At 52.5% G+C, this 23,247-nt stretch overlaps 1 protein-coding gene across 2 annotated transcripts in view; it reads left to right on the top strand.

Annotated features, from left to right (window-relative positions):
- The first annotated feature begins 1,006 nt into the window (after window positions 1–1,006).
- hmcn2 (hemicentin 2) overlaps window positions 1,007–23,247 on the top strand; it is a 73,796-nt gene continuing 51,555 nt past the window's right edge. For both annotated transcript variants that reach the window (XM_088614797.1, XM_088614796.1), the window contains exons 1-13: window positions 1,007–2,693; window positions 5,981–6,051; window positions 8,962–9,120; window positions 9,977–10,099; window positions 16,158–16,329; window positions 16,647–16,753; window positions 17,207–17,327; window positions 17,875–18,138; window positions 18,825–18,969; window positions 19,848–19,969; window positions 20,834–21,106; window positions 22,007–22,148; window positions 22,783–22,910. In XM_088614797.1, coding sequence (XP_088470923.1) covers window positions 2,423–2,693; window positions 5,981–6,051; window positions 8,962–9,120; window positions 9,977–10,099; window positions 16,158–16,329; window positions 16,647–16,753; window positions 17,207–17,327; window positions 17,875–18,138; window positions 18,825–18,969; window positions 19,848–19,969; window positions 20,834–21,106; window positions 22,007–22,148; window positions 22,783–22,910 — 2,098 coding nt within the window. In that variant the 5' untranslated portion in view covers window positions 1,007–2,422. The remainder of the gene's footprint in view (window positions 2,694–5,980; window positions 6,052–8,961; window positions 9,121–9,976; window positions 10,100–16,157; window positions 16,330–16,646; window positions 16,754–17,206; window positions 17,328–17,874; window positions 18,139–18,824; window positions 18,970–19,847; window positions 19,970–20,833; window positions 21,107–22,006; window positions 22,149–22,782; window positions 22,911–23,247) is intronic.

Raw genomic sequence — 23,247 nt, 5'->3', positions numbered from 1 at the left:
AAATACACTCTCCTGCCCGGTTTCCAGCACGGTGATTTTTCTAGCGACTGGTCCGTCAGAGTCCCTTGTGTTGCAGGGTTGTATTGAAGGACTGGAATGGAGGGGTTCCGGGTCGAGTCCCCCTGTAGCAGTCTGTGCTGTACTCCAAACGTTTGTCATTTTTTTTAATCACCCTTTAAACTAGCCTCAGATTACAGAGACCCTTACTTGTCCCAGAGAGCAAACTTGACTTAATGCTGAGGTTCTGTCGGGGACGAGAGATGCACGCTTTTCTCCAGTAGTAGTTCACTGGAGGGTCCAGGTTTCGATGTCCAGCTTGAATCCCAGAAACCGAGGGAGCCAGGGGGGTAACGGGGAGCTCTGTGGGGGTGGGGGGGGGGGAGGCCTTCGAAGAGTCCAGGGTTCCTGTCTGAAACAGAAGATGTGTCCTGTGCTCTCTATGCCTGGTGTGGCTGTTTTCTGGCTGTCACCGTGTTGTCTGCGCCAAAGCTGCATGTCAGTGTTGTCAGTATTTTTTTTTTCTGCTGTGTTAAGTGGTTGAGCCTGTACTGAACAAGCGAGTCCCGCAGACGTGAGCAAGATCACATGTGCATGTGTTGTCAGTGCTGCCCCGATTCACACGCGAGCAATATTTTATCAGAATAAACACAAAGTGGACCTTCCTTTGCTGCTGGTTTGACTCCTTTTCTGATTCTGTTTTCTCCCCCCCCCCTCTCAGTGGAGACGAATCTTTACTCCGTGTGTGTGTGTGTATACCAGCGCCTAAGCCTTTCCGAACCTCTCCGAAGGGCCGGCGTCCGAACACCCGCAGAAGCTGTAAAATTGGACCCGTTAGGACTGAGCGACCCGGAGCGAGCGACGGTTGTCGGGTCACTTGCAAAACAGGGCCACCAGGGGGCGGTGTAGAGAGGTGGATGGGAAACCTCGCTTGATTTTTTTCAGGGAAACTAACCTAATCGGGGGAACAAATTCACAACTGAATCGGGGGGGAGATGAAGGCGCCTGTTTGTCCATGCCGGGTTTTGTATAATTGATCTCTGATTGTTTAATCGGACGGCCTTGTGCCCCTTTCAGTTGCCGTGCTTGTGCATCGTAAGGAGTTTAAAAAAAAACTGGAGTTCGCGAACCCGAACTTAAATATGAGACCTTCAGTTTGTCCTCCCGGGGTCCAGTTTATATCACGACCCTTCTCGGTTTCATCGTGGTCGTTTTCTGTGGCCGTGAGAATCGAATCTTTTTCTTTAAAAACAATGTCCGCGGCTGTTGATCTATTTTGTCTTCCCTGGGGGGCACTGCTTGCTGGCTCCGCTGTGATGGGGGAAGGCCCCCAGGTGGGTCTCTAAGCTTTTACTTTTCCTTGTGTCTAAAATGAGAAACTCTGTTGTGATTTTCCCCCTCCATTTCGAAGTTTTGATCCATATTGCTTGTCTAAGATGACCAAAACCTGGTTTACCCCCCCAACACGGTTTAACATTTCTGGTCGTTGAAACAATTTTTGGACCGTCGTTTTTTTTTTTGCAATCATTTTAAGAGGGGCTTCGCGGGTGTTGCGGTTTGGTCCGGTGAAGTCCACTACGTCTTGGGGGGGGGGACGGAACCTCAATCCCTCTGAACAAGTTCCTTGAGCTTTTCTCCAGTCTCCCCTCGAAACGCTACTCCGTCCCAAGTACAAAGTCGAGATCTTGACGGGGAAAGACGTTTTCCAGTCACGGCGAGGCGGAGATGATGGACGACTTTGGGATACGCCGCATTTAGCGAATGTTTGACACGTTTTAGGTTCGTGTGGGTTTCTTTTTTCTTGGAGAAAGAGAGAGATTGATGATTCTAACCAAGAGTTTGAGCTGCTCGCAGGGAAACGCGGGACCGGGACGGGACTCCCACAACTTGTAGCACAAGGAGAGAGAGACAGTGTGTGTGTGTTGATGGGGGGGAGCGGGCGGTTTTCCTGGGGTCAGGTTACACACAAAAAAAGAGTGGTCTTACTCATCTGAACCCTTTTAACACCCATCTCCGCCCCCAGCATCCCGGAGCTCAGTAAACTTTTTCTCTCTCCAGGGGAGTTCCAGTCAGGACGCGTCGCTCCCTCTCGGCTGCGGTTTCTGAAACGTGATTGAAGGGGGGGGGAACTCGTACCTATCTGTGGAGACAGTTGGTCATTTGTGTGTAGGACGTGATAGGCCCGCACCCACAAAATACAAAGAGGATTACGTTTGTTTATATGTTGTTTCTGAGGGGAGAATTTACCAAGCTTTGTTCAAGGTACTACTTTTGGCCGATGAGACTTTTTTTTTTTCTAGAGATGTGCTTTATACCTTAAGGAGCATCTTTGCTATTGAGCTGAAGGTTGTCGGGGTTTTTTTTTAAATACATATGTGTGTAAAAACTGGTTGAAGTGATTATCGGGGTCAGTTTCCGACGCGCGATGGCGACGGCCGGGTCAGCGCGCGAGGCGGCTCTGCTCCTGCTCTGCGCGCACGCCCTGCTCGCGCTGCCCCGGGCCGGGTCGGAACCGAGCCCCGGCCCCGCCGCCGGCGCCGGCTCCTCCAGCCTGGCCTTCGTGTTCGACGTCACCGGCTCCATGTACGACGACCTGCAGCAGGTGGTGGAGGGCGCCTCCCGGATCCTGGAGAAGAGTCTCCGGAGAAGAACGCGGCCCATTCGGAACTTCGTGCTGGTCCCGTTTCACGACCCAGGTGGGTACGACGGCGTGGAACAGCCAGGGGTCTCCAGGGATGCGCGAAACAGTTCGGTTTACATAGTTCGAAATTGTCCGACAGAGTAGGAAACGTACCGCACTGGGTCATGTTATCGATTGTAATCAATTATAATTCTGTAATTATTCGCATCTTTCTGAAAAGGCTATGTCGCCTTAAACGGGGCATACAAGGACGTAGTAGGGGCTTAGAAAATGATTTGTTTTCTTCCACTAACCGTTTCACAAAACGACACATTTCCTTCGGTTTTCGTTGGTTTTTTTCATTTACTGCCACCCGTGATTTGTCGTCATCTTTACCGCTTGTGCGCAGTCCTGACCGCAGACGGTAGGGGTCGCTGCAGCGCCAGCCTGCCCAGGCGCCGAGACGCCCGTCTCTCTCTCTCTCCTTCCTGCCACCCACGTTCAGAGGCAGGGAAACCCTGCGCGCCTTGTCTTCGCCCGGCAAGCCCTGCTGTGTGCGCCACTAGGGGTGTTAGCATGACAACCCGTACGTGATAACGTCTTATCCTCGTCTGTTTCTTCTTCTTTTTCCCAGCCTCAGTCCCAGACTGTCCTGGGGTCAGCTGCTTTGGTTGCTCTTCTCCACTTGTCTCTGTCGAGCACATCTCCCTCACTCACTTCACACACCTCCATATCTTTTCTCACACAATCTATCCATCTCTTTCTAGGCCTGCCTCTTCCCCTGTTACCTTCCACCTCAGATTCCATTACCCTCTGTGTTACTTCCTCAGCGTCCCTCCTCCTGTTTCTTGAGGGGAAAAAAAAAATCCAATATTAATTGGGGCTTTTCTTTCTCGAGCGGGAAGTAACCAGCCGAGTCTGAAAACGCCAGACGCCGTGTCGTTTACATAAGGTCATTAACGCTAATCCAGATAATCATATAAAAAAAAAATGAACCCAGAGCCATTTAAGACAACTGGAAATGAAGAGGCAGTTTCTCGGATACGCATCCCCAGCGAGAGGCGCCTCATTAGGGATCAGGGGATCAGGAGCTCCTTGGTGCCTGTCCGTCACAGGCGCCAGAGACGGAGAGCGGCTCCTGTTTCTGTCCTGTGGGGCTTTGTGGGAGCTGGGAATCCTCTGGAAGGGCGTTTCTGCTCTGTAGTTTGTGTGAAGCGCCCCGAGAATGCTCTGTGTCGATAGCAGCTGTATAAGCACCCAGTAGATGGGGGAGATTGTGGCGTGAGAAGTGTATGGTCGCGTTGGCGAGGCACGCCGGGGTGGGATAAACTCGGACGCTGCACACTGCAGGCAATGCCAGTGCATACAGTATGCCGCGGTATATCCAGAGACACAGTGGCCATAGAATATCCTGTCAAGGAAAAGGCAATGAGAACACATGAGGACACTTTCAAGTTGTGAGAAAGCAGCCCCTGTGGCTGAAGGCCCAGGTTACTGGGGGGGGGGCAGGGGGCGCTCACCCTGTGGTCTGTGTGGGTCCTAACACCCCAGTATAGCGACGGGGACACTGTACTGTAAAAAGGCGCCGTCCGTTCGGATGAGACATAAAACCGAGGTCCTGACTCTCTGTGGTCATTAACAATCCCAGGGTGTTTCTGGAAAAGAGTAGGGGTGTTACCCCGGTGTCCTGGCCAAATTCCCCCCCTGGTCTTTACCAGTCATGGCCTCCTAGTAGTCTCCATCTCTGAACTGGCTCCATCGCTCTGCTCTCCTCCCCACTGAGAGCTGGTGTGTGGGGAGCGGACTGGCGCATCATCCAGGTGGGGCTGCACACTGCTGTTGGAGGGGATCCCCATTACCTGTAAAGTGCTTTGAATGCAGTGACCTGAAAAGTGCTGTATAAGTGTAAGGGGGTGGGAGAGCAGTCTGTGGAGTAGAGCATGTGTCCCGCAGGGTTGCCTGCTTCCGATATTATGCATCTGATACTCATGGCTCTTCCGGGGGCAGTTCTGTTCATGGGTGGGGCAGCTCTGCTTTTCACATGTATTGCAGTTGAAACCTGCCGTTCAGCATTTTAGGTTTTAAACCTTGTCCATCGCGCACCTTGATATTTTTATAGGACGGACGTGCAGATTAATGCCACTGTAGGGTCCGCTCCGCACAGATTCGTCTGTGTGCATCGGAAGCACTCCGTTCATGCAGGAGGGATGCTGGAATTCATCTCTAGGGAGAGACAAATCCTAATCTTCTATGGGATAGCTATTTGAAATGCACGTCCTGCCGTGTGCAGGGGAAGGGGGCATAAATCTCCAGGTCCCGGCCAGGGCTTGTGTTGCCAGCTCTGTGATGTATGGGACCTCAGAGAGAGGCACTGCAGAGACACACAGTGCTGCGCTCCTGACGATACAGGCTCACATTACTGGGCTACTGCAGATATACACAGTACTGCACTGCTGAAGAAACAGGCTCACAGTACTGGGCTACTGAAGATATACACAGTACTGCACTGCTGAAGAAACAGGCTCACAGTCCTGGGTGGAGTGGCTAAAAACACACACAGTAATAAGTTGCCGAAGACACACAATACTGGGCTGCTGAAGACACACACCATACTGCACTGCTGAAGATACACACACACACAGTAAATAGCTACAGAACACAGACGCATAGTACTGTGCTACTGAGAAGACACACATTAATGACCTACTAAAGGTCAGATGTTGCATTTTTCAGATGAGGAGTCTGCACAGAACCATCTTTAATCGCAGGTCTGCTTTGTGCAATCTGGCATGTAAGCTGAAGTGGTGTGCTAGGAGTAGGAGTAATAATTCCAGGAATGTTTAAAATGACAAACATAATACAATTTCACTAACTAGGAACACCCGTCAGGCTTATGGTGTGTTCAATTAAGGGGTGGGAGGGGGGGCGAATGTTAATGAGCTCTAACCGTTTCACAGTGCTGGAGTGTGCACAGCCAGAACATGGGCTTGATGAAGTGGAATTACGTCCAGCTTATAAGTTCCTGCTTTCTGCCGGAGCTGATCGCTGTTCCTTCCCATAAACCCTGTCTGTGAATTTATCCCCCAGGTCTCTGCTCCGCAGTCACAGTGTGCTCTGCAGGAGGCTGCTCTCGATTGCTGCCGAGAGACTGAGACGCGGTGACTGGCTTCTCTCTAATTTTGCGGTCTTCGTGTTGCATTCGTACGCCCTGTCTCCGTGACACACTTTGTCCCACGTTAACTGACCATTGTTCTCCCTGTTCCTCCTGAATCATGACCGCCTGTTCCAAGGGGCTGATTCGCCTTCAGCGAAGGCCGTGCCCCGAGCACGGTGCGACAGCTGACTGCGTGCGCTCTGTTGCAGATGTCGGCCCCGTGTCCATCACCACGGACCCGGAGCAGTTCCAGCGGGATCTCCGGGAGCTGTTCGTGCAGGTCAGTGCGTTCGGGGAAACCTGTCCCGACCCCCTCAGCCGAACGCGTCCGTACACGGTGTTTTAAAACGACCTGGGAAACATTGTTGCGCAGTACTGCATACCACACAGGAACATCAGAAAGGTCGCAAACTGAACTCCCGTCTCACTCATTCTCCTGTTGAGTCACTTTTCAGCGGCTTGGTGTTTTTGTCCAGCTGCTTTTTAGACTATTGAATTTGGGCCTCAAACCAACTGGCCTGGGGGAAGCCTGTCCAAACGCCCACGGCTCTTTCTGTAAAGACGTGTCTCCTATTCCCGTTGAGCCCCAATTCCCTTTCAGTCTCCAGGAAAGTCCCAGGTCCTTGTTTCGCCTCCGGGTCTGACCTTAGGACTGACTGTAGGCCGACCGCACGGAGGGCAAGAGGGAGGACAGACGCTGCTCCTCTATCGCGCCCTCCGACCTCTCGACGCGGGTTGGCCGGCGCTGACGAAACACAGAAACGGAAGCGCGTGGTGTGGGGGGGGCCGCCCTTCCCCGAGGGATGAAGCGGACCCCCTCCTATAGGCGCAGTGCTCCGGGATCCTTCGGGAAGGCGGGCGCGAGGAGTGAGGATTACATCGGCCGGCGCATGCCTGCAGGCGCCCGGCAAGTCGCAGAAGTCCGGGCGGTTTCTTTGACAGCTCGGAGGACCCTGGCTGACTACTCCCATGATTCCCCCCCACGCTGCCGGTTTGGCGATCCGGGACGGGATGCGGGCTCGGGACTGCGGATCGGTGACCGTGGGGCCCAGCCTGTGCGCCGAGCGGGGAACGGGAGGCCTGTCAAGGCAGAGCCCTGACAGTGCACAGCTCTCCTCTCCGCGCAGACACGCGCTGACACGCGCTGACAGGGCCCCAGGCCCCTGGGAGCAGGGTCGGGAAAGCGGCGGTGGCGGCGGCGGGTTGGAAAAGTTAAGGAATGCCGCTGACAAGACGCAGGAAGAGCAGGAGAGATTCCAGGAGCTCCTGTCTCCTTCTTGGAGAACGAACTGCCAGGAAGAAGACACCCCCCCACCCCCATTCCAGCCTCCACTCCTTCCCAGACTCGGAGCCGCTGACCTGCCGGGCGGGGGGGGGGGGGAGGGAAGCAGACAGAAGTCATCGCTCTCCGGATGGGAAAGAAGATGGAAAGCAGAAGGAACTGGAACTGGCGGATCCTATCCGGTTTGGGGTTTTTTTTTCTAAAAATCAGGATCAGCCTCCTGCATTTTTTTTTTCCATTTTAGGTGTTACTTAGTGGCAAGCATTAACCCACAGGAATTACAGGAAAGCACAGAAAACATGCAGTACACCGGATTTCTTTTTCTGTACATAGTCATAAATAGATAAGTGGAGAAACAGGTGAACAAATCATATTAGTCCAATTTTGCAGGTTTTATTAACCCAGTTCTTCTGTATTGTTAACACCCTCATCTTTTGTTCTGTAGAAATTACCCGTAACATTGCTTGATACCATTCTATACCACGAATTGATTCTTCCTCAATTCCTTACAGAGAATCATGCCTGGTTTTAGTGCTCCAGATGGTGTTGTTTGTACCGTCTAAACTCAGGGCTCTTTCTCTGCTTGCTCACCCCCTTTTTTTCTTATTTCTGCTGCTTCTTTGTAATGTTTTCAGTGCCCAGATGCATTGATATGGGCTGAGAGGTCCTGGAGGGCATCGTTAATGGGGCGCAGTAGCTCAGTGACATGCAGGGTTATCTGGCAAATGTAATAACTGCTTTTGTCTCTGTCTCCCTTCCAAAGACATGCCAGCTGTGTTACCTGTATAGAAATTGCCCTGGTGTGTGTGCCCTGCACTGGACTGCTGTCTTGTCCAGGATGTAGTCCAGCCTATGTTTTCCTCATGTTTCCAGGATCAGATCTGGGTTGCCTTGACCCTTCCCATAAATAAGAGGCTTTCTGATGGTGGATGTTTTTTTTTTTTTAAATACATTTTTATTTCTGGGCACATTGCAAGCCTCTGCTTGTTATGATTCACCCTGTGGTGCAGATTCGCAGCTTGTGCGCGCAGCTGAGCTCCAGAGAGCCGGTCTGTCCACAGGCCTCCTCTCTTCAGGCCTGACTCACTGCGTGCCTCCGGCATGTCGTCTGTGATTCATTCGGAGTGACTCACCTGCTAGGGGTCACTGTCCCCTGCTTTGCTGGTTCTCTGATTATTCGCTGAAACACCCTCCAGGAATATCTATGTGCCTGCGGCATCTCTACACATAAGAACGGATCTTATGGGGTACATACAGGTCTTCAGCGATATCATTGCAAGAGATTTCCCATGTTTTTTTTCCATAATTCTACCATACTTTGGGTGTTCTTCAAATAGTTTCCTTCACTTTGTATTGTGCTTTGCCATCAATCTCTAAAATTTCACTACTGTTCCACCATGCTACACTACACTTTACTCTGCAATTAGCATGCTCTCCTCTTCGCTACACTTCACTGCGTTTTCCCCATGGGAAATACTGCATCATCAACTCCTGGACGCAAAAATAACGCTCACCTCAGGCCCGAGCAAACCTCTGTCCCCAGTCTGTTTGCTAACACTCGTTCAAGTAGGGAGCTGCGTCAGCATGCGTAGGCTGCAAAGGAACAAATAAAGGTTTATTCCCTGCTGAAAAGAGAGGAAGAGAAACACACCACATTTCAGCTGTGGAGCCTTCTGTGGGTGCGTGTCCTTCTTCACACCTGAAGAAGGCTCCACAGCCGAAATGTAGTGTTTCTTTCTCAGCATGGGATAAGCCATTACTTTTTCCTTATCCGCTAACGCTGACATGCTTCCCGCTGGGAGACCCAGGATGAGGGTCGGCTGATGCGTTCCGATGTCCGGGGAGAGTTTTGGAGAGTCTTTTTTGTTTCTCAAGGCCTGTCCTGTCCTGCTGCTGCTGTTCTTCCAGGGGGGCGGCGACTGTCCGGAGATGAGCGTGGGGGCGATCAAGAAGGCGCTGGAGGTCTCCCTGCCTGGGTCCTTCATCTACGTCTTCACGGACGCCCAGGCCAAGGACCACCGGCTCAAACAGGACGTCCTGCGCCTGGTGCAGCTCCGGCAGTCGCAGGTAGGGAAGCATCAAGGGGGAGGCGGGGGTCTTCTGGAGATTTGGGAGTGTCCCAGCAGACGCTCGGATCCAGAGATTTGGAATCTTGGAATAAGCGTCTTGTGGCATGAGCAACAAGGAGCGTCAACGCGGTTATTGAGTGCACCCGGATCAATCATTCCGTATTGATTCATTTGATGTAGTAGCAAAATGTGTCACCTTGTAACAGCAGTGTTGTCACCCTATAGTCCAACCTTACTGCCGCTTGTTTTATAGAGCTCCTTTAAGAGTGGCTTCTTGAAGTGCTTTACAGAAATAACAGCATCTCTTGCGCTGAGCAGGGCGGGGCCTGGTCAGTACAGAGATGGCACACGTCGCAGGAAAACAGCGTTGGTGAGGCAAGTGGTGTAAGTGGACCAGTAGGTGGCGATCTCTCCCCTGGACCACAATGTTCAGATCAAGGCCCCGGTTTGGTGACTGGGGACGTGCCATCCTGTGACCGAGACATTAAAACAAGGTCCCAACTGCTTTGTTTCGAAAGAGCTCGTCTGTGGCTTGTATGATCTTGTATCATTGGGTCTCTGGGCTGGTGCACTTTCTCTCTCGCCCTCCTCAACCGGCTGCACTTCAGCGTTTTAGTTGAAGTGTGTCCCTGCTGTACGTAGAACACTTTGGGATGAATAGTGCCATGCAAATGCAATTCATTATTAATTACATATTTAATACAATCTAATATCCGTTCTTGATTTCATTTATAATTCATGTCTCTGGGTTCTGCGAGGCTTGATCACCCATGCGTGCAGGGTGGACAGACCCTCCCTGCCCTAATGCCGCCCCCCCCCCCCCCCCCCCCACTCCCGTGCTCCCCTGTGCCCAGGTGGTGTTTGTGCTGACGGGGGACTGCGGGGACCGTTCCCAGCCCGGGTACAGGGTCTACGAGGAGATCGCCGCCACCAGCTCCGGCCAGATCTTCCACCTGGACAAGCAGCAGGTCAACGAGGTGAGAGGTGAAAAGGTCGCGCCCCCCCCCCCCAGCAAAGGGGGCCGGAAAGTTCCGCAAGCACGGTGCTCTTTAATGTCTGCTCCCCCCTCCCCCTTCCCCTGTGCCCTTACCCCTCGGACACTGGAGGCTGGAGCCACGGAAAGGCCCTCATTTCCAGGAACTGTTAACCCTTTAGCCTCCTGAATGGACAAGCGGCTGCAGCACTTTTACTATGGAGCAGCGACGCCTTGTCCGGAAGAAAACAAAAACCTGCGTCGGAAAAAAAGGAAACCGTTGTTTCTCTGGGTTATACTAAACTATTTTTTTTATCAGTAAAAGAAAAAAAGAAAAATAGCTCATATGCATGTTTGGTAGGCTAGCTGTTATAAATTATATATGATTTACAGGATTAGAGCCCGTGGTAAAAGTAGAAACAGAATCCCAAGGGCAGTTTTTCATTCCTGACGTCTTCTGGCGCTTGGAAGGAAAAGGCCTGGATAAGTGTGCTGCCGAAGCCAGTCTGTGCCTGAGCTGTGTGACGCATCGCAAAAGCAAACAAATCTGCTCTCGTCAGAGAGACGTGCATGCGGCACATCACCACTGGGGCTCTGTGGGCTGACGAGGCCGGACTTGTGAAAGCCATGGGTCACCTCCGGGGTCACCAGCTCAGCAGGTGGTGTCAACGTCCACCTCCAGTCAGTTCCTCTGAAGTTCGGAAGATGTCATTCTCTGTTGTTACTGGTGCAGCCCTGACCGCAAAAGTTAGCGCCCTTTGTTTTCCTGCCACGTCAAAGGCTTTGTAATACCTCCGAGGGAGTGAGTGTGCTATTTTTCCTTACTGGACGTGTTCTGTCTGGTTTATGGTGCTTTTGGTGAGGTACCTGTGTTTTCTGTGTGAAGGGCAAGAATCCATATGGACAGGGTCCATAGGGAACATGTTCCTTTAGGCAGCAGTGTGGAGTACCTGCTAACACTCTGGCTTGAACACCAGAGAGTTGCAAGTTCAAATCCTAGGAGAAACGCCGCCGTTATAGCCTGGACAAAGGTGCTTTTTCTCAGTCTGCACCTGTACATTGTCCTTCTGAATAAATGGGTCTCTGGGGTGTCATTGCTAATAAGAGCTTGTTCTCATATGTCTCTCTCGGGTAAAATAAGAACGTAAACTAAGCCCAAAGGTGGATGTAATTTTCTTGGTCTGGACTTAAAAAGAAAAACACGGGTGAAATAAAAAATGAAGCTGCTGAAAAACTTGGAGAACCATGGGATTTGAAAGAGTTCTGTGCACGAAGTAATCTGTTGCCGCAGGTGAACTTGATTCGGCTGAGACCTATCAATTTGATGACGCTTTTGTTAACTGATAAACTAATCGTGAATGTTGAGTAGCAAATTCATAAAGCGATGAAGAGAAAATAGTGATTGCAATTAAAAAATCAGGATGTAATAATATTTAGATACAAGAAAGCTTGCCTAGCCTAGGAAATTAATCCTGCGCTGTTAGAATTGAACCGGCTCCAACACCCCTCTCATCAAACCCACAAGTATGTCCTGAAACCGAAAACCATTAGCTGAGAGCTCGTCTCTCTGATGTGAGTTTAAGACACTGCAGCCGTGCTCCAAAATAAATATACAGACGCGTCTGTGATTTCCAGTGGAGTATTAATGAAAAGGCTCCACACGGCCTTATTCCAAATCCCGGAGATAATCGATTGCATCCTTGCCTTCCAAACACAGCTGCCCCCCCCGGAGTGCTGGCCAAGTCGGGAAACAATGGGCCGTTGTGTTTTGCCGCATCTTTCAAGGACCAAAAGACCGCGACTCCGTGTTAATCAATTCCGAAACCAGACTATAACCCCCGGAAAAAAAAATCCCCCTTCTCTGGGACTGCGCTCGGCGCGCCAAGCTCTTCCCAGCGTCGCCGAAACAAAGCCCAGTCCCTTGTTGCACTGTACGGGAAATCGAGCAGCTCCCCGTTGAAAGGACGGATTCCTTTCCCAGGGATTAGAAGTGTCCGAGTGGGGGTGGAAAGGAGCATGCATGAGAACTGGGGGAGCTCCCCGCCGAGTTCCCAACGCCGTGCCTTCTGGACACTAAGAGGATTTCCGAGCCGGAGCCAAGGATCCAGTCTGGCGCGGATGTCGGTGCTGAGAAACGGCCCGAGAGCTCCGCCGCTTTGGGAGATGCTCTGCCGGCCAGGTCGTGCCACTTATTCCCAATATCTACGGAGGCCGTTCAAGGCTCTGGTCTCCACACAGCTGGTCGGTGTGATCCAGAGGGATAAGTGTAGGATTCCAGAACAGGCCGTTCTGGCCAGGGCTAGGAATCTGCACAGCCTGGAGCTGTGCCTGTGGAGCTGGCCTGGGTCAGTGCCCTTCGGTGAGCATGAGGTGCTCTTCTTTAGAGTAAGTGCTCTAGGGATATATAGCATTTTAGGCATTTAGCTGGAGCAACTGCAGGAGATGTACCCTGCTCAAGGGTTAAGACGGACCTGAGCCCGAAACCTTCCTCTCTTGGAGTCTAGAGCCCTGAAACAGAGACTCCAGAGCAGAGACTTGTCATCTGAGCGGGGAATTAAAACGAGGAGCTTTTTTTTCCTCCCCCCGTCCAGCAGAGAAACAAAGGAAAATCCTCTGGCCTGGTTCGGCCCTTGCCAGACAAACATCTAGTAACACGTCATCACAGGCGGGTGGCAGGTGTCCTGACTTTATTGCTGGTACCCGAGTGCCCATCTGGTGACGATTATCCGTAATGGCTGGGTTTTCCTGTGCTCCTTCCCCTCGTCTCCTTTTCCCCGATCCTCGCGTGTGGCGTCTCCGCTCCCTCCAGGCCTTGGCCTCCACCTGCCCCCGGGATCGGGCCCATCTGGAACCGATTCCTTGAGGACCTCCGCCTCGATGGGTGCCGGGCCCAGAGAGAGCGTGGGACGATTCCTCTGCGAGTCTGGTGATGGGGGTGTGTATGTGTGGGGGGGAGGTGAGGATGTTGAAAACGACCCATGCTAGTGGTCCGTCGCTTTGGGTCAAAGGCATGGGAGCTCAGCCCTTTAAGACCCCTCAATGCAAACTTGTGGTTTCCTAAAAAACAGAAGAGGCCCAAGGTGCGAAAGCCCAGTTGGTTTCAGGGGCATGGCTGGTCCACAACCCATGCAGCGCACTCCTGGGCCAGGGGTGGGCACCAGCCTGCATCTCGGTGAAACAGCGCCCCCCCCCGCCACCCCCCTTGGCACACCGCTCGCAGTGCTGTCAGTCGCAGGCAGAGGGCGCTAGCTCTCCCCGCCTGGCACTGCTGCGGCGCTCACGGTGTGCGAGAACAGGAGAGGCGGGCGTGTCCCGGGGCGGCGTGCGTGCAGGTCCGTGTCTTGGCCACGTGGAGCAGGGGCTGCTGCCGTGAGATGAGGCTCCAGACAATCGCTGGCTCCAGACTGTCTCCCTGTGGTGTAATGGCAAGCAGTTGCCAGTTCTGAGTTTCATTTTTTGAGGTTTTGAATACTTATACCCAGATACGAGCCGATGCCAAGGCAATCTGTCCACAGTTGTCTTTAGCATTTGATAGTGCGCTTTAGTCAAGAAGTTGGATTGTTTTGGAAAACGGCTCACTGATAGTGGGGAAAACGTGGCTTCTTCCCAGCCTTGGTGCAGGTAGGGGGGCTCCCAGGGAGTCTTATTTAGGCTCAGCGCTGACAGGCATTTAAATATGGCAGGACTCCTCACATGTCCTTCCTTGTCCGAGGGAGTCTCGCCCAGCTGTCGTTTTGTAGCCCTGTATCTCTAGCTCCACTTGAAGCCTCGCTTTGCAATGAGATAAGATCACTTCATTGGCCATATACAATTTCTCGCATTAGGAATTTGCCTTTTCGCAGACCCCAGCTTGCTCTCCATGAGACGCACAGACAGGGAGAGAAGCTGGGGGTCAGAGCGCAGGGTCAGCCATTTATACAGCACCCCTGGAGCAGCTGGGATTAAGGGCCTCGCTTAGGGGCCCAACGGAGTAGGATTCCTCTGTCGGCCACGGGATCCAAACTGGCAAACCGTTTTGTGCACAAAAACTGTCGCTGATCAGTTCGTTTCCTGAACATTTTCTTCTGACTTGTGTCGCCGTGAATTGGCGAAGTACGTGGGGCTGCGTCGCAGGAGAAGGTCGTCATCCGAAGCTCTGGCAGGAGGGAGTAGGGAGCGTGTGGGGCAGAAGGGGTTAACGCTGAGAGGAAGGTGAACAGACGGGCGTCGCCCGCAGACACTGTCAAGATGCTCCACCGCAGTCCAACCAGCTGGGAGCAGTTATACCAGCATTGCTCGGGGGGGAACCCTGTGAGGGACGGGCGTCCTTCCCAGGGGGGCAGCATGTTGTCAGACGACTTGGCACAACAGAAACAAGGATCAGTTCTGTCCTGACGAGCCTCGGGGCTCGGGTGTGGACTCCCGAGTCTTCTTGAGCGCGGGTTCCAGTTGGCTCCGAAAGACGCCACCCTTTCGTGTGCTGCCCCTAGCAAGCTGGCTTCAGTTGGCTCTCTGGGTGGGCAGGTGCCAGCAGGCACAGACTGAGACAAAAGCCCCCGTGCTGTCAGAGCCGCGGCGAATATGAACCGACCGCGCTGTGTTTTCACAGCCCCGCAGAGGCGGAAACAGACACTGGCCAGAGGCAGAGGCAGTTCATTGAAAAGCAGTTTGCTTGTTCACCCCTCCCCCCCCTGGGAGTTGTTGTGGCAGACATTACAGCTGTTTCCAGTTGTTATCCGAGAAAGGAACCAGCTGTTTTCAGCAGCCACTGGGCAAGATACTTCAGGTCTGGACCGCAGCTTGTTAAAGCGATTCTTCATTCCAGCTCAATTTTCTTTATATGCTAAGTCTGGTTATAATCAAAAAGGGCTCTACAAGTAGGTCAGTGTTAATATACAATATAAACCTCGAGAGAGATTGGAATATTTTCATTTTTCACCTGAGTATTGCTTATAAGTAGTCTCTTCAGGCTGATATCATGCGAACATATGTGTTATTTTGTGCACAGCCCGTTGAACCTCACAAAGCAGGAAACATCCCGATTCTTTGTATTTTCACTTGTCGTTCAGTACGGCTCAAGAGCAGCTAGCAGAGAGAGAGAGAGAGGCAGCCTCCCTGCTCTACAGCACTTCGACATGAGATGAGACAGAGCTAGCTGTGGGGCATATCGCAATTAACTCCCCGTTGTCCCACGCCCACCCTCACAGCTGTCTGAAGTGCCCTGGGTCAGTCGGGTCAAAGGCTCAGTTATTCCTGGTTCCCGGAGAGTGGACAGGAATGCTTTTTTTTCCCCCTGCAGATCTGAACAAAGAAAAACCTGACGCCTGAAGCCTGATATCTCAGCGACTCTTGACTGCAATTTTATGTGAACCAGTTTGACAGATCGCATTAAGAGAAAGGTTAACCCATCCATTTATGTGATGGAGTCTGCATATTAAACCTGTGAATAATCTAGGGCATGCCTCCCTTTGCCGAGATAGCTGGCAAACTTTTCCTGACAGCACACAACTTCTAAAGTATTAAAACTGGCTCTGTGCATTGGTTTCTGTGGGGTGCAATAAGCATTTAGTGTATGGAAAGCACTACTGGGAATACAATCTTAAGGCCACACGGAACTATAGACACAGCGCAAGTTTTCTCCAGCTGTTGGATTGTGCTTTGGCATTACAGTATGAAAGGCTCAGCTGATGTGTAGGGATCTTGCAATAATAAGGTAATAATAGGGTACAAACTGCCGTCAGTAATTGCTTTTTACTGAAGCATGCTGTTCCCTGCGCTAGAGATCTACAACCCTGATCCTGGAAAGCAATGACTTAACTGGACCTATTGCTATTATTAATTTTAGCAGATGCCTATAGCCGCTGCAACCAACATATAATAACATGGTTGTGTTGTCAGCTGGTTAAAGCTCTGAAGCCCAGAATGGAGTCATTGGTTTCAATACTAGATGTCGCTCTGCTGCCGTAACTCCCCTCTTGCTCCAGGTATTGCTCTCCAGCTGTCCAGGACTGCGGCGGGGGCTGTCCTCAGGTTCAGGCGGATGACCTTGCCGTTTTTTCCCCCCCTGCCCGTTGCCGCCGCAGGTGCTGAAGTGGGTGGAGGAGACGGTGCAGTCGATGAAGGTCCACCTGCTCTCGACGGACCACGAGGGCGGGGAGGAGAACCGGTGGCCGGTGCCCTTTGACCCCAGTCTGAGGGAAGTCACCGTCTCCCTGAGCGGCCCGGCTCCCGAGATCGAGCTGCGGGATCCCTACGGTAACATGAGCAAGGGGGCCACTTCCCTTGTGTGTTTACGTGGGTGTGGGTATCAGTTCAGCGCTTTCCTGCGCTTATAGCCGTGTCTGCATATCTAAGCATGTTCGCCAGCGTCCCTCAGCCACAGGTGTGAGCTGTGAAAAACACCCGCTGTGGTGCTGCCGCAGGGTTTGCTTGAAGCTGTACACGGGGCTAAGTTTTAATGCCAGCTTCAGGCGGGGGAGAGAGAGAGAGATGTTGCGATGCATGGCTTTCTATGGGAGGGGTTTTCAATGGCTACAAGTGGCCACTGGAACGCCCCTCTCCTGTGTCTCCAGGCCGCATCGTTGGGGAGGAGCTGGGCCTGACCGAGCTGCTGAACATCCCCAACTCCGCCCGTGTGGTCGGCATCAAGCACCCGAGGCCGGGCACCTGGACGCTGAGGGTAGGTTGGCGCCGGAGGCCGGGCTGTCCTTCTCGAGACGCGCGCCCGGTTGTTGATGGCGCGCCTTTTGTAGCCCCGGCTTACAAAACAAAAGCGGGCGGGACCTTTCCCGGCACGCCGCAGGAGACGCTGTTGCTCGACGGCGTGGGGATTCATCGCTTGCGTCCCCCCTGCGGTGCCGGTCGGACAGCTGTGCGCCGTGCCCATCAGAGAAGCTGGGTCAGTCAGTTCAAGCCACAGCCCCGACTGGATATCTTCGAACCATGGGAGCCATCCTGTGCTCTGAACATGCTGATTGATAACGGAAGAAGCTTTTCATATTGTTCCAAACTCTTGAAAATAAGGAGATTTCATGTCGCCCCTAAATTTTCCAGCGCTGGCGCACAAAGCACTCCTGATCGAGCGTCTGCGTGTCTCTGTTTTGACACCCTCTCCCCCTTTGCCCCCGTCCAGGTGAGCTGCAGTGGCCGCCACAGTCTCAGGGTCACGGGGGTCAGTAACTTGGACTTCCGAGCGGGGTTCTCCAGCAGGCCGGTGACCGACTTCAGCCAGACCCGGGAGAGGCCTGTAGAAGGTACTGGCCACACGATGCACCCCCCCACAACACCAGCTTCCACCAGCTCTAGAGTTAATTCACCCTGGGTGCTGTAGGGCACGCATTCAGTGTCACAGAATCAGTTCTGAAGGTAGCAGCTGTATTTGAGACTCAGCTGTGACGCAGATTACTGCTTTGCCAGGCTTACTGGACACTAGTAAGGGTGTCATTTTTTAGCAGGCATCTGAGCTTCCCGGTCAGCCCCCTGTGCGATGCGGTGAGCTTACTGCATTTTCCCGGAAACAAATATTAGCCCAATTACTGACTCACCGGTGTCTGTCGAGAAGTGGGAAGGAGGGGTCCTGTGAGCTGTTACTAAACGGTTTACAAGATGTTCTCAAGGTGTGCTTTTCTGAACGTGAGAAGAGCCTGCTCATGGCCTCTGTCTGTGGTGTACCAAACCACAAGTGCAGGTTATGGGCATGCCTTATTATTTTACAGCCCGAGGCTCGTGAGTGCGAGCACAGGCTTTACTTCTGCTGTGACCTCAGGACCGCGATGCGTCTCTTACCCTGCTGTCTCTCAGGAGTGCCGGCTCACGCCCTGCTGAAGTCCAGCGGCCTGACCCCCCCGGGACGGGTCAACCAGGTGGACCTGCTATCCGTGTCCGGCCGCCCGCTGCGCGCGCTCCCCGTTCCCACGCCCTCGGACGGGGGCTCCGGGGGCCTCTGGAACGTCCCGGAGTTCCGCACCCCTCCCGAGAGCTTCTTCTTGAGGATCACCGGGAAAGATGAAGGAGGCTACAGATTCCAGAGGATGTCCACCGTCTCCTACACCAACATTATCCCAGGCAGGAAACTGCGGGAGAGAATTTAGACAGTTAGCATCTCGTTAAGGCGCATTAGCAAGCATCACACATGGATTGTGTGACGCTCTGAAGGTTGCCCCTTGGAACTTTTACCACTGTGGGGGAAAAAAAACCCCAAACAAACCGAAGCGCCAGGAGGGAGCATATTCTTGTGTTTACTCCACCGAGCTGGAACTTTACGACCAGGCAAATGTTATTTTGCATTATTAAAGTCCCCGATGAGGGGAGCCTACAGCTGTTGTGTTGGAAGAAATAACCGAACATTATCATGTCCGGAAGGCTTTATTTTCTATGAATATCAATAATAGATTCTGCTAAGTTTGTAGTGTACTCTGAATTATAACTAGATTGCAAACCTCCGCTTTTATGCGGTATGGGAAGATATCAGATAAAAACGTTATTCTATTACATTATGGAAACGTGAATAATGTACATCCTGCAGAGTGAGTGAGGACCATAGCTGGACCACATATTTTGTTTTATTGCAGATCTCCTCCCAGTTATTCTAAATTATTGAAGCAGTCCTCAGAACCTATATGACCTACGTAACTAAGGCCCAAAGTTCTGTAACGACGGCCTGCCTGTGGCATAAACAGCCCTTTCTTTGGCTACAGAAGGTCCGTTCCTTGACTTGTCATTTTTACAGCGGGCCTGTTTTTCCTCTACAGAGCCTCCTGCAGTGAGCATGCCCGATAGAGTCCATGGTTACTACAAGCAGCCGGCTGTGATTGGCTGCTCCGTGGAGAGCCACGTGCCCTATAGGGTGCAGTTCTCGAGGGGCGGGGCCAGGCTGGGGGCGGAGCAGGCTTTTCAGTAAGTCTCCTTTCCTCAGGTCAAAACGGCCAGCAGCCATATCACCCTGCAACTCACAACTGGCAACCCACTGAAGCTAAGCAGGTGTGAGCCTGGTCAGTACCTGGATGAGAGACCTCCTGGGAAAAACTAAGGTTGCTGCTGGAAGAGGTGTTAGTGGGGCCAGCAGGGGGTGCTCACCCTGTGGTCCATGTGGGTCCTAATGCCCCAGTATAGTGACGGGGACACTATACTGTAAACAGGCGCCGTCCTTCGGATGAGATGTAAAACCGAGGTCCTGACTCTCTGTGGTCATTAAAAATCCCAGGGCGCTTCTCGAAAAGAGTAGGGGTGTTACCCCGGTGTCCTGGCCAAATTTCCAATTGGCCCTTACCAATCATGGCCTCCTAATAATCCCCCTCTATGAATTGGCTACATCACTCTGCTCTCCTCCCCACTGAGAGCTGGTGTGTGGGGAGCGTTCTGGCGCACTATGGCTGCCGTCGCATCATCCAGGTGGGGCTGCACACTGGTGGTGGTGGAGGGGATCCCCATTACCTGTAAAGCGCTTTGAGTGGAGTGTCCAGAAAAAGCGCTATATAAGTGTAAGCAATTATTATAATTATTATATGATAAAATAAGGCCCTTTCAGCGTTCCCCCATGGCAAGTAGTGTAATGCACCTTCGTTGTCCTATTGATCCTTTTAACCATCAATTAAATCTGTACAGGGCGCTTTTTGTGGGGTGAATTCTGCGGTTGTGCGACGGATGGGAGGCCCATTAAAAAGCAGCCATTGATCTCAATCGACCCCCTCCTGTCGATTTGTCTCTCTCTGTTGCGGAAGCGTGGTCGCTGTCATGTCACCGTCTGTAATCCAGCCTGTGTGTTGGCGTCCCAGGGTGTCTGCCAATGCCACATGGGAAATCCCCCGGGTCCTGGGCACAGACGAGGGCACCTATGAGTGTGTGGCCTACAGCAGCGCTGGAATGGGCCGAGCTCAGACACACCTGGCAGTGAGAGGTTAGTGAGATGCCAGCATGCCCAGTCCGTAAATCGGTGTTGCTTATACAAGTCTGGGGGCAGCATGAACTGTCTTGGGCTGCTTTTTACATTCGGAGTTGACCATTTTTTTTTTAATCACCTGCAAAGATTAGGGCCGTGACCCCCTGCAGATGTGCTCCTCCGTCTCGCAAAAGAACAGGCGAAGAGCTACAGTTTTTGCAAAAGGAAAAAACCTGGGCTGAGCCGAGCTGAGTTTGTGTGTCTTGTGGAGTGAAAGTTCTTCCGGGATGGTCCCATTTTTGTCTTGTGTGTCAGTGCCAGGCAAAGGGTGCCCTCCAGGAGCTTTAGGGGGGGCGGTGCAGGAGTAAAAGGGAGATGTTCAGGGTAGAAATAAATAGAAAAGATTAACTGGAAAGGTCAAGCAAATTTGGTGTGAAAAGGTCCAATTTGAGCTGACCGCTTACATTTGCTTTTCTGCTTGTTTTGTAAAGTAACATGTACTTTTTTGCACTACCTGTGCCAGACCTTGCTGGAAAATGCTTTTGAGGGCGGGCCTAAGCGTGTGTCAAAATGATCGCGCTGCTCTTACGGGCTTGTCAGGCCAGAAGGGCTTGCGGGCTTGGACAAACGTTAAATTTGTTTTCGTGTTTGATTCTCCGAGGGCACGATTATGAAACACGATTTTCAGTCCCCCTGGGTCGGGTCAGGTGAGATTTGAAACGAAAGGATTATAAAGAAGCAGAACACACCCGGTGATACGCTCCAGGATCGTGTACGTTAAATGGGACAAAAATGGCGGTTTGTCGTAAGACTGGTTCGTTCACAGGGATGCAACCGAGAATGCGGCCACGCTAACGGGAGTTTATTGGTTTATTTCTGCAGAGCCGCCTCCGGCGCTGAAGCCCCCCCTGAACGTGACGGCGCCCCCCGGGGAGGTGGCAGTCCTGTCGTGTTGGGTGGAGGGCCCCGTGAGCTACAACCTCACCTGGTACTTCGCTGGGAAGGAGCTAGCAGGCGGGGCCGGCCGGGTGAGGACCCTGGGGAACTCCTCCCTGGAGATCAGCCCCGCGACTCCGCAGGACGCGGGAGAGTACCACTGCGTGGCCAGCAACAGGCACGGGCAGAGCCGGGCGGCCGTGTGGCTGCTGGTGCCAGGTAAGAGCGGCAGTGAAGCAGCCCTCGGGCCTTGAAAAGACGTCAGAAGGTGTGCAGCTGTGGCCTTCAGCCTGGCCCCCCCTAGAAGGCCACAGTCCATCACGTTTTCACCTTGAATCGCCACGAAACGGGGTGGGCAGAGCGGGGGCCCTGTGGCTCAGGATCTGCGCCTGTGACTGGAAGGTTGCCGGTTCAAATCCCGCAGCCGGCAGAGGAATCCTACTCCGTTGGGCCCCTGAGCCAGGCCCTTCACCCCAGCTGCTCCAGGGGCGCTGTACAATGGCAGACCCTGCGCTCTGACCCCCAGCTTCTCTCTCCCCATCTGTGAGTCTCATGGAGAGCGAGCTGGGGTCGGCGAAAAGACAAATTCCTAATGCAAGAAATTGTATCTGGCCAATAAAGTGATCTGATCTTCTCTTATCTTAAAACACGTGTATTCCGCTAAGGAATTTCTGGTCTCTGAGGGCTGTGGGTTATTCAGCCTCTTTTTCCAGTTGATCTCTAAATTTATTTGATGAATGGGCATCTTGCGTGATGACAGCCATTGGGAATATTTCACGGGTTCTGCTGGGTGTTGTAGTTTGCATTCTCGAAGAGGTACTAAGTTACATTTTAGAACAGCGATCCTCACTCCTCGTCCCGGGGAGACACTGGGTCCTCCGGTCTTCATTCCCTAGGGAATACAGCTCTCGGTGAACGAATTGAACCACTGAGTTCGGAATCCCATCGGACAAGGGCTGCAGGCGCCGAGGGCTGTGCGCTCCCCTGTGTATCCTGCAGGGCGTGAGGCTCTCCAGGGCCAGGAGCGTTCCCCCCCCAGTGGAAATGATTCATCGTTGTCAGGAGGCCCTCCTTCTGTCCCAGGTTCTACCCCAGCTTGTTGCCTTCCCTTCCCTGCAGAACCCCCTCGCGCAGTGATCTCCCCCCAAGCCCTGGCCTTCTCGCGGGGGGCGGAGGTGCGACTCTCGTGCGCCGCCTCGGGGTCCCCGCCACCCCAGATCTCCTGGAGACGTGGGGACGTCCTCCTCCCTGGGGGGCACAGGTACGCTGGGAGTCGCTGGGAGACACCGGCACACCCGCGTGGGGAGGGGTGGGGGGGGTGGGATGGTACTGGCGGGTGGGGGTTAAAGGGCTGCACAGTCACGTAACTCAGGAAAAACGGGGCCCCTTGATGTGGGCAAACCAGGACGATGTGCAGCGTTGAGGCTTCAGATAGTTTTACTCTGTAAGCGTTAAAAATTGCAACAAAGAAAACACATACGGTAGAGCAAGGTATTAGTTCTAGTAAGGAAAAAGAGAGGATAGTGTACAGTTTATAGCCTAGTGCTCAATAGCCCTTTAGTTTGCAGATTTTGTAACAGAGCCCCCTGCTGGCCAAAAATATCTACAGCCTGTTTTTCTATGTATTGTACAAAGCACAGGTCTTTTAACTGGCCTAGGACAGACATGGGCTCTTTCTGTTCTTAGTTAAGTTAATTAATTTATGAGTTAATTAGTTAATTGAGCCAAGCCAGTGGATACTTAACCGCCAGCAGAACACACAGAAACATAAACATGAAAGTTCTGGACTCCAGGTTTAAAGACATCACATGAGGTTCGTTTAAAGGCAGTGGAAGGTAGTGCAGTGGAAGGGATAAAGACTTTTCTTTGAGCTCTTCTCCTGTTGCTCCCCTCAGAGTCTCCGTTTCTCCGCATGGGACCCTGACCATCAGAGAGGCCGTCCCAGAGGATGCTGGGAGCTATACGTGCCTGGCATCCAACGAGGCAGGCAGCGATACGCAGACGGTCACTCTGAGCTACACGGGTGAGAGCGCTGTCCTGTCTCTGTTGGCAGCTCTGTGCTGAGGCTGAAACAGTTCAGACCGCCAGCAGTTTCACTGGGGACAAATCATCTCCTTTTCTCCTCCATCCTGCGCTAACAGTTAGTCTCAGAGTTGATCGTTTTGATGTGATCAGCTATTCATCAGTGTTCAGGGCTGTGTCATTTCAGAGTTCCAGGGCATATTTTTTTATCCTGTCTTTAGTAATTTTGCATCTAAGGTCTTTTGTAAACAATTGTGTTTATTGTATCTTCTCCATTACCCTCTTGGCATACTTAGTGGAACTTCAGCACAACAGCTATTTCTCCAGTGGCAGACACA

This window comes from Lepisosteus platostomus, chromosome 21, assembly GCF_059453375.1.
Source record: "Lepisosteus platostomus isolate fLepPlt1 chromosome 21, fLepPlt1.hap1, whole genome shotgun sequence".
NCBI lineage: Eukaryota > Metazoa > Chordata > Actinopteri > Semionotiformes > Lepisosteidae > Lepisosteus > Lepisosteus platostomus.
The sequence above is the reverse complement of the archived record's forward strand: the minus strand, read 5'-3'. Positions and strand labels throughout refer to the sequence as shown.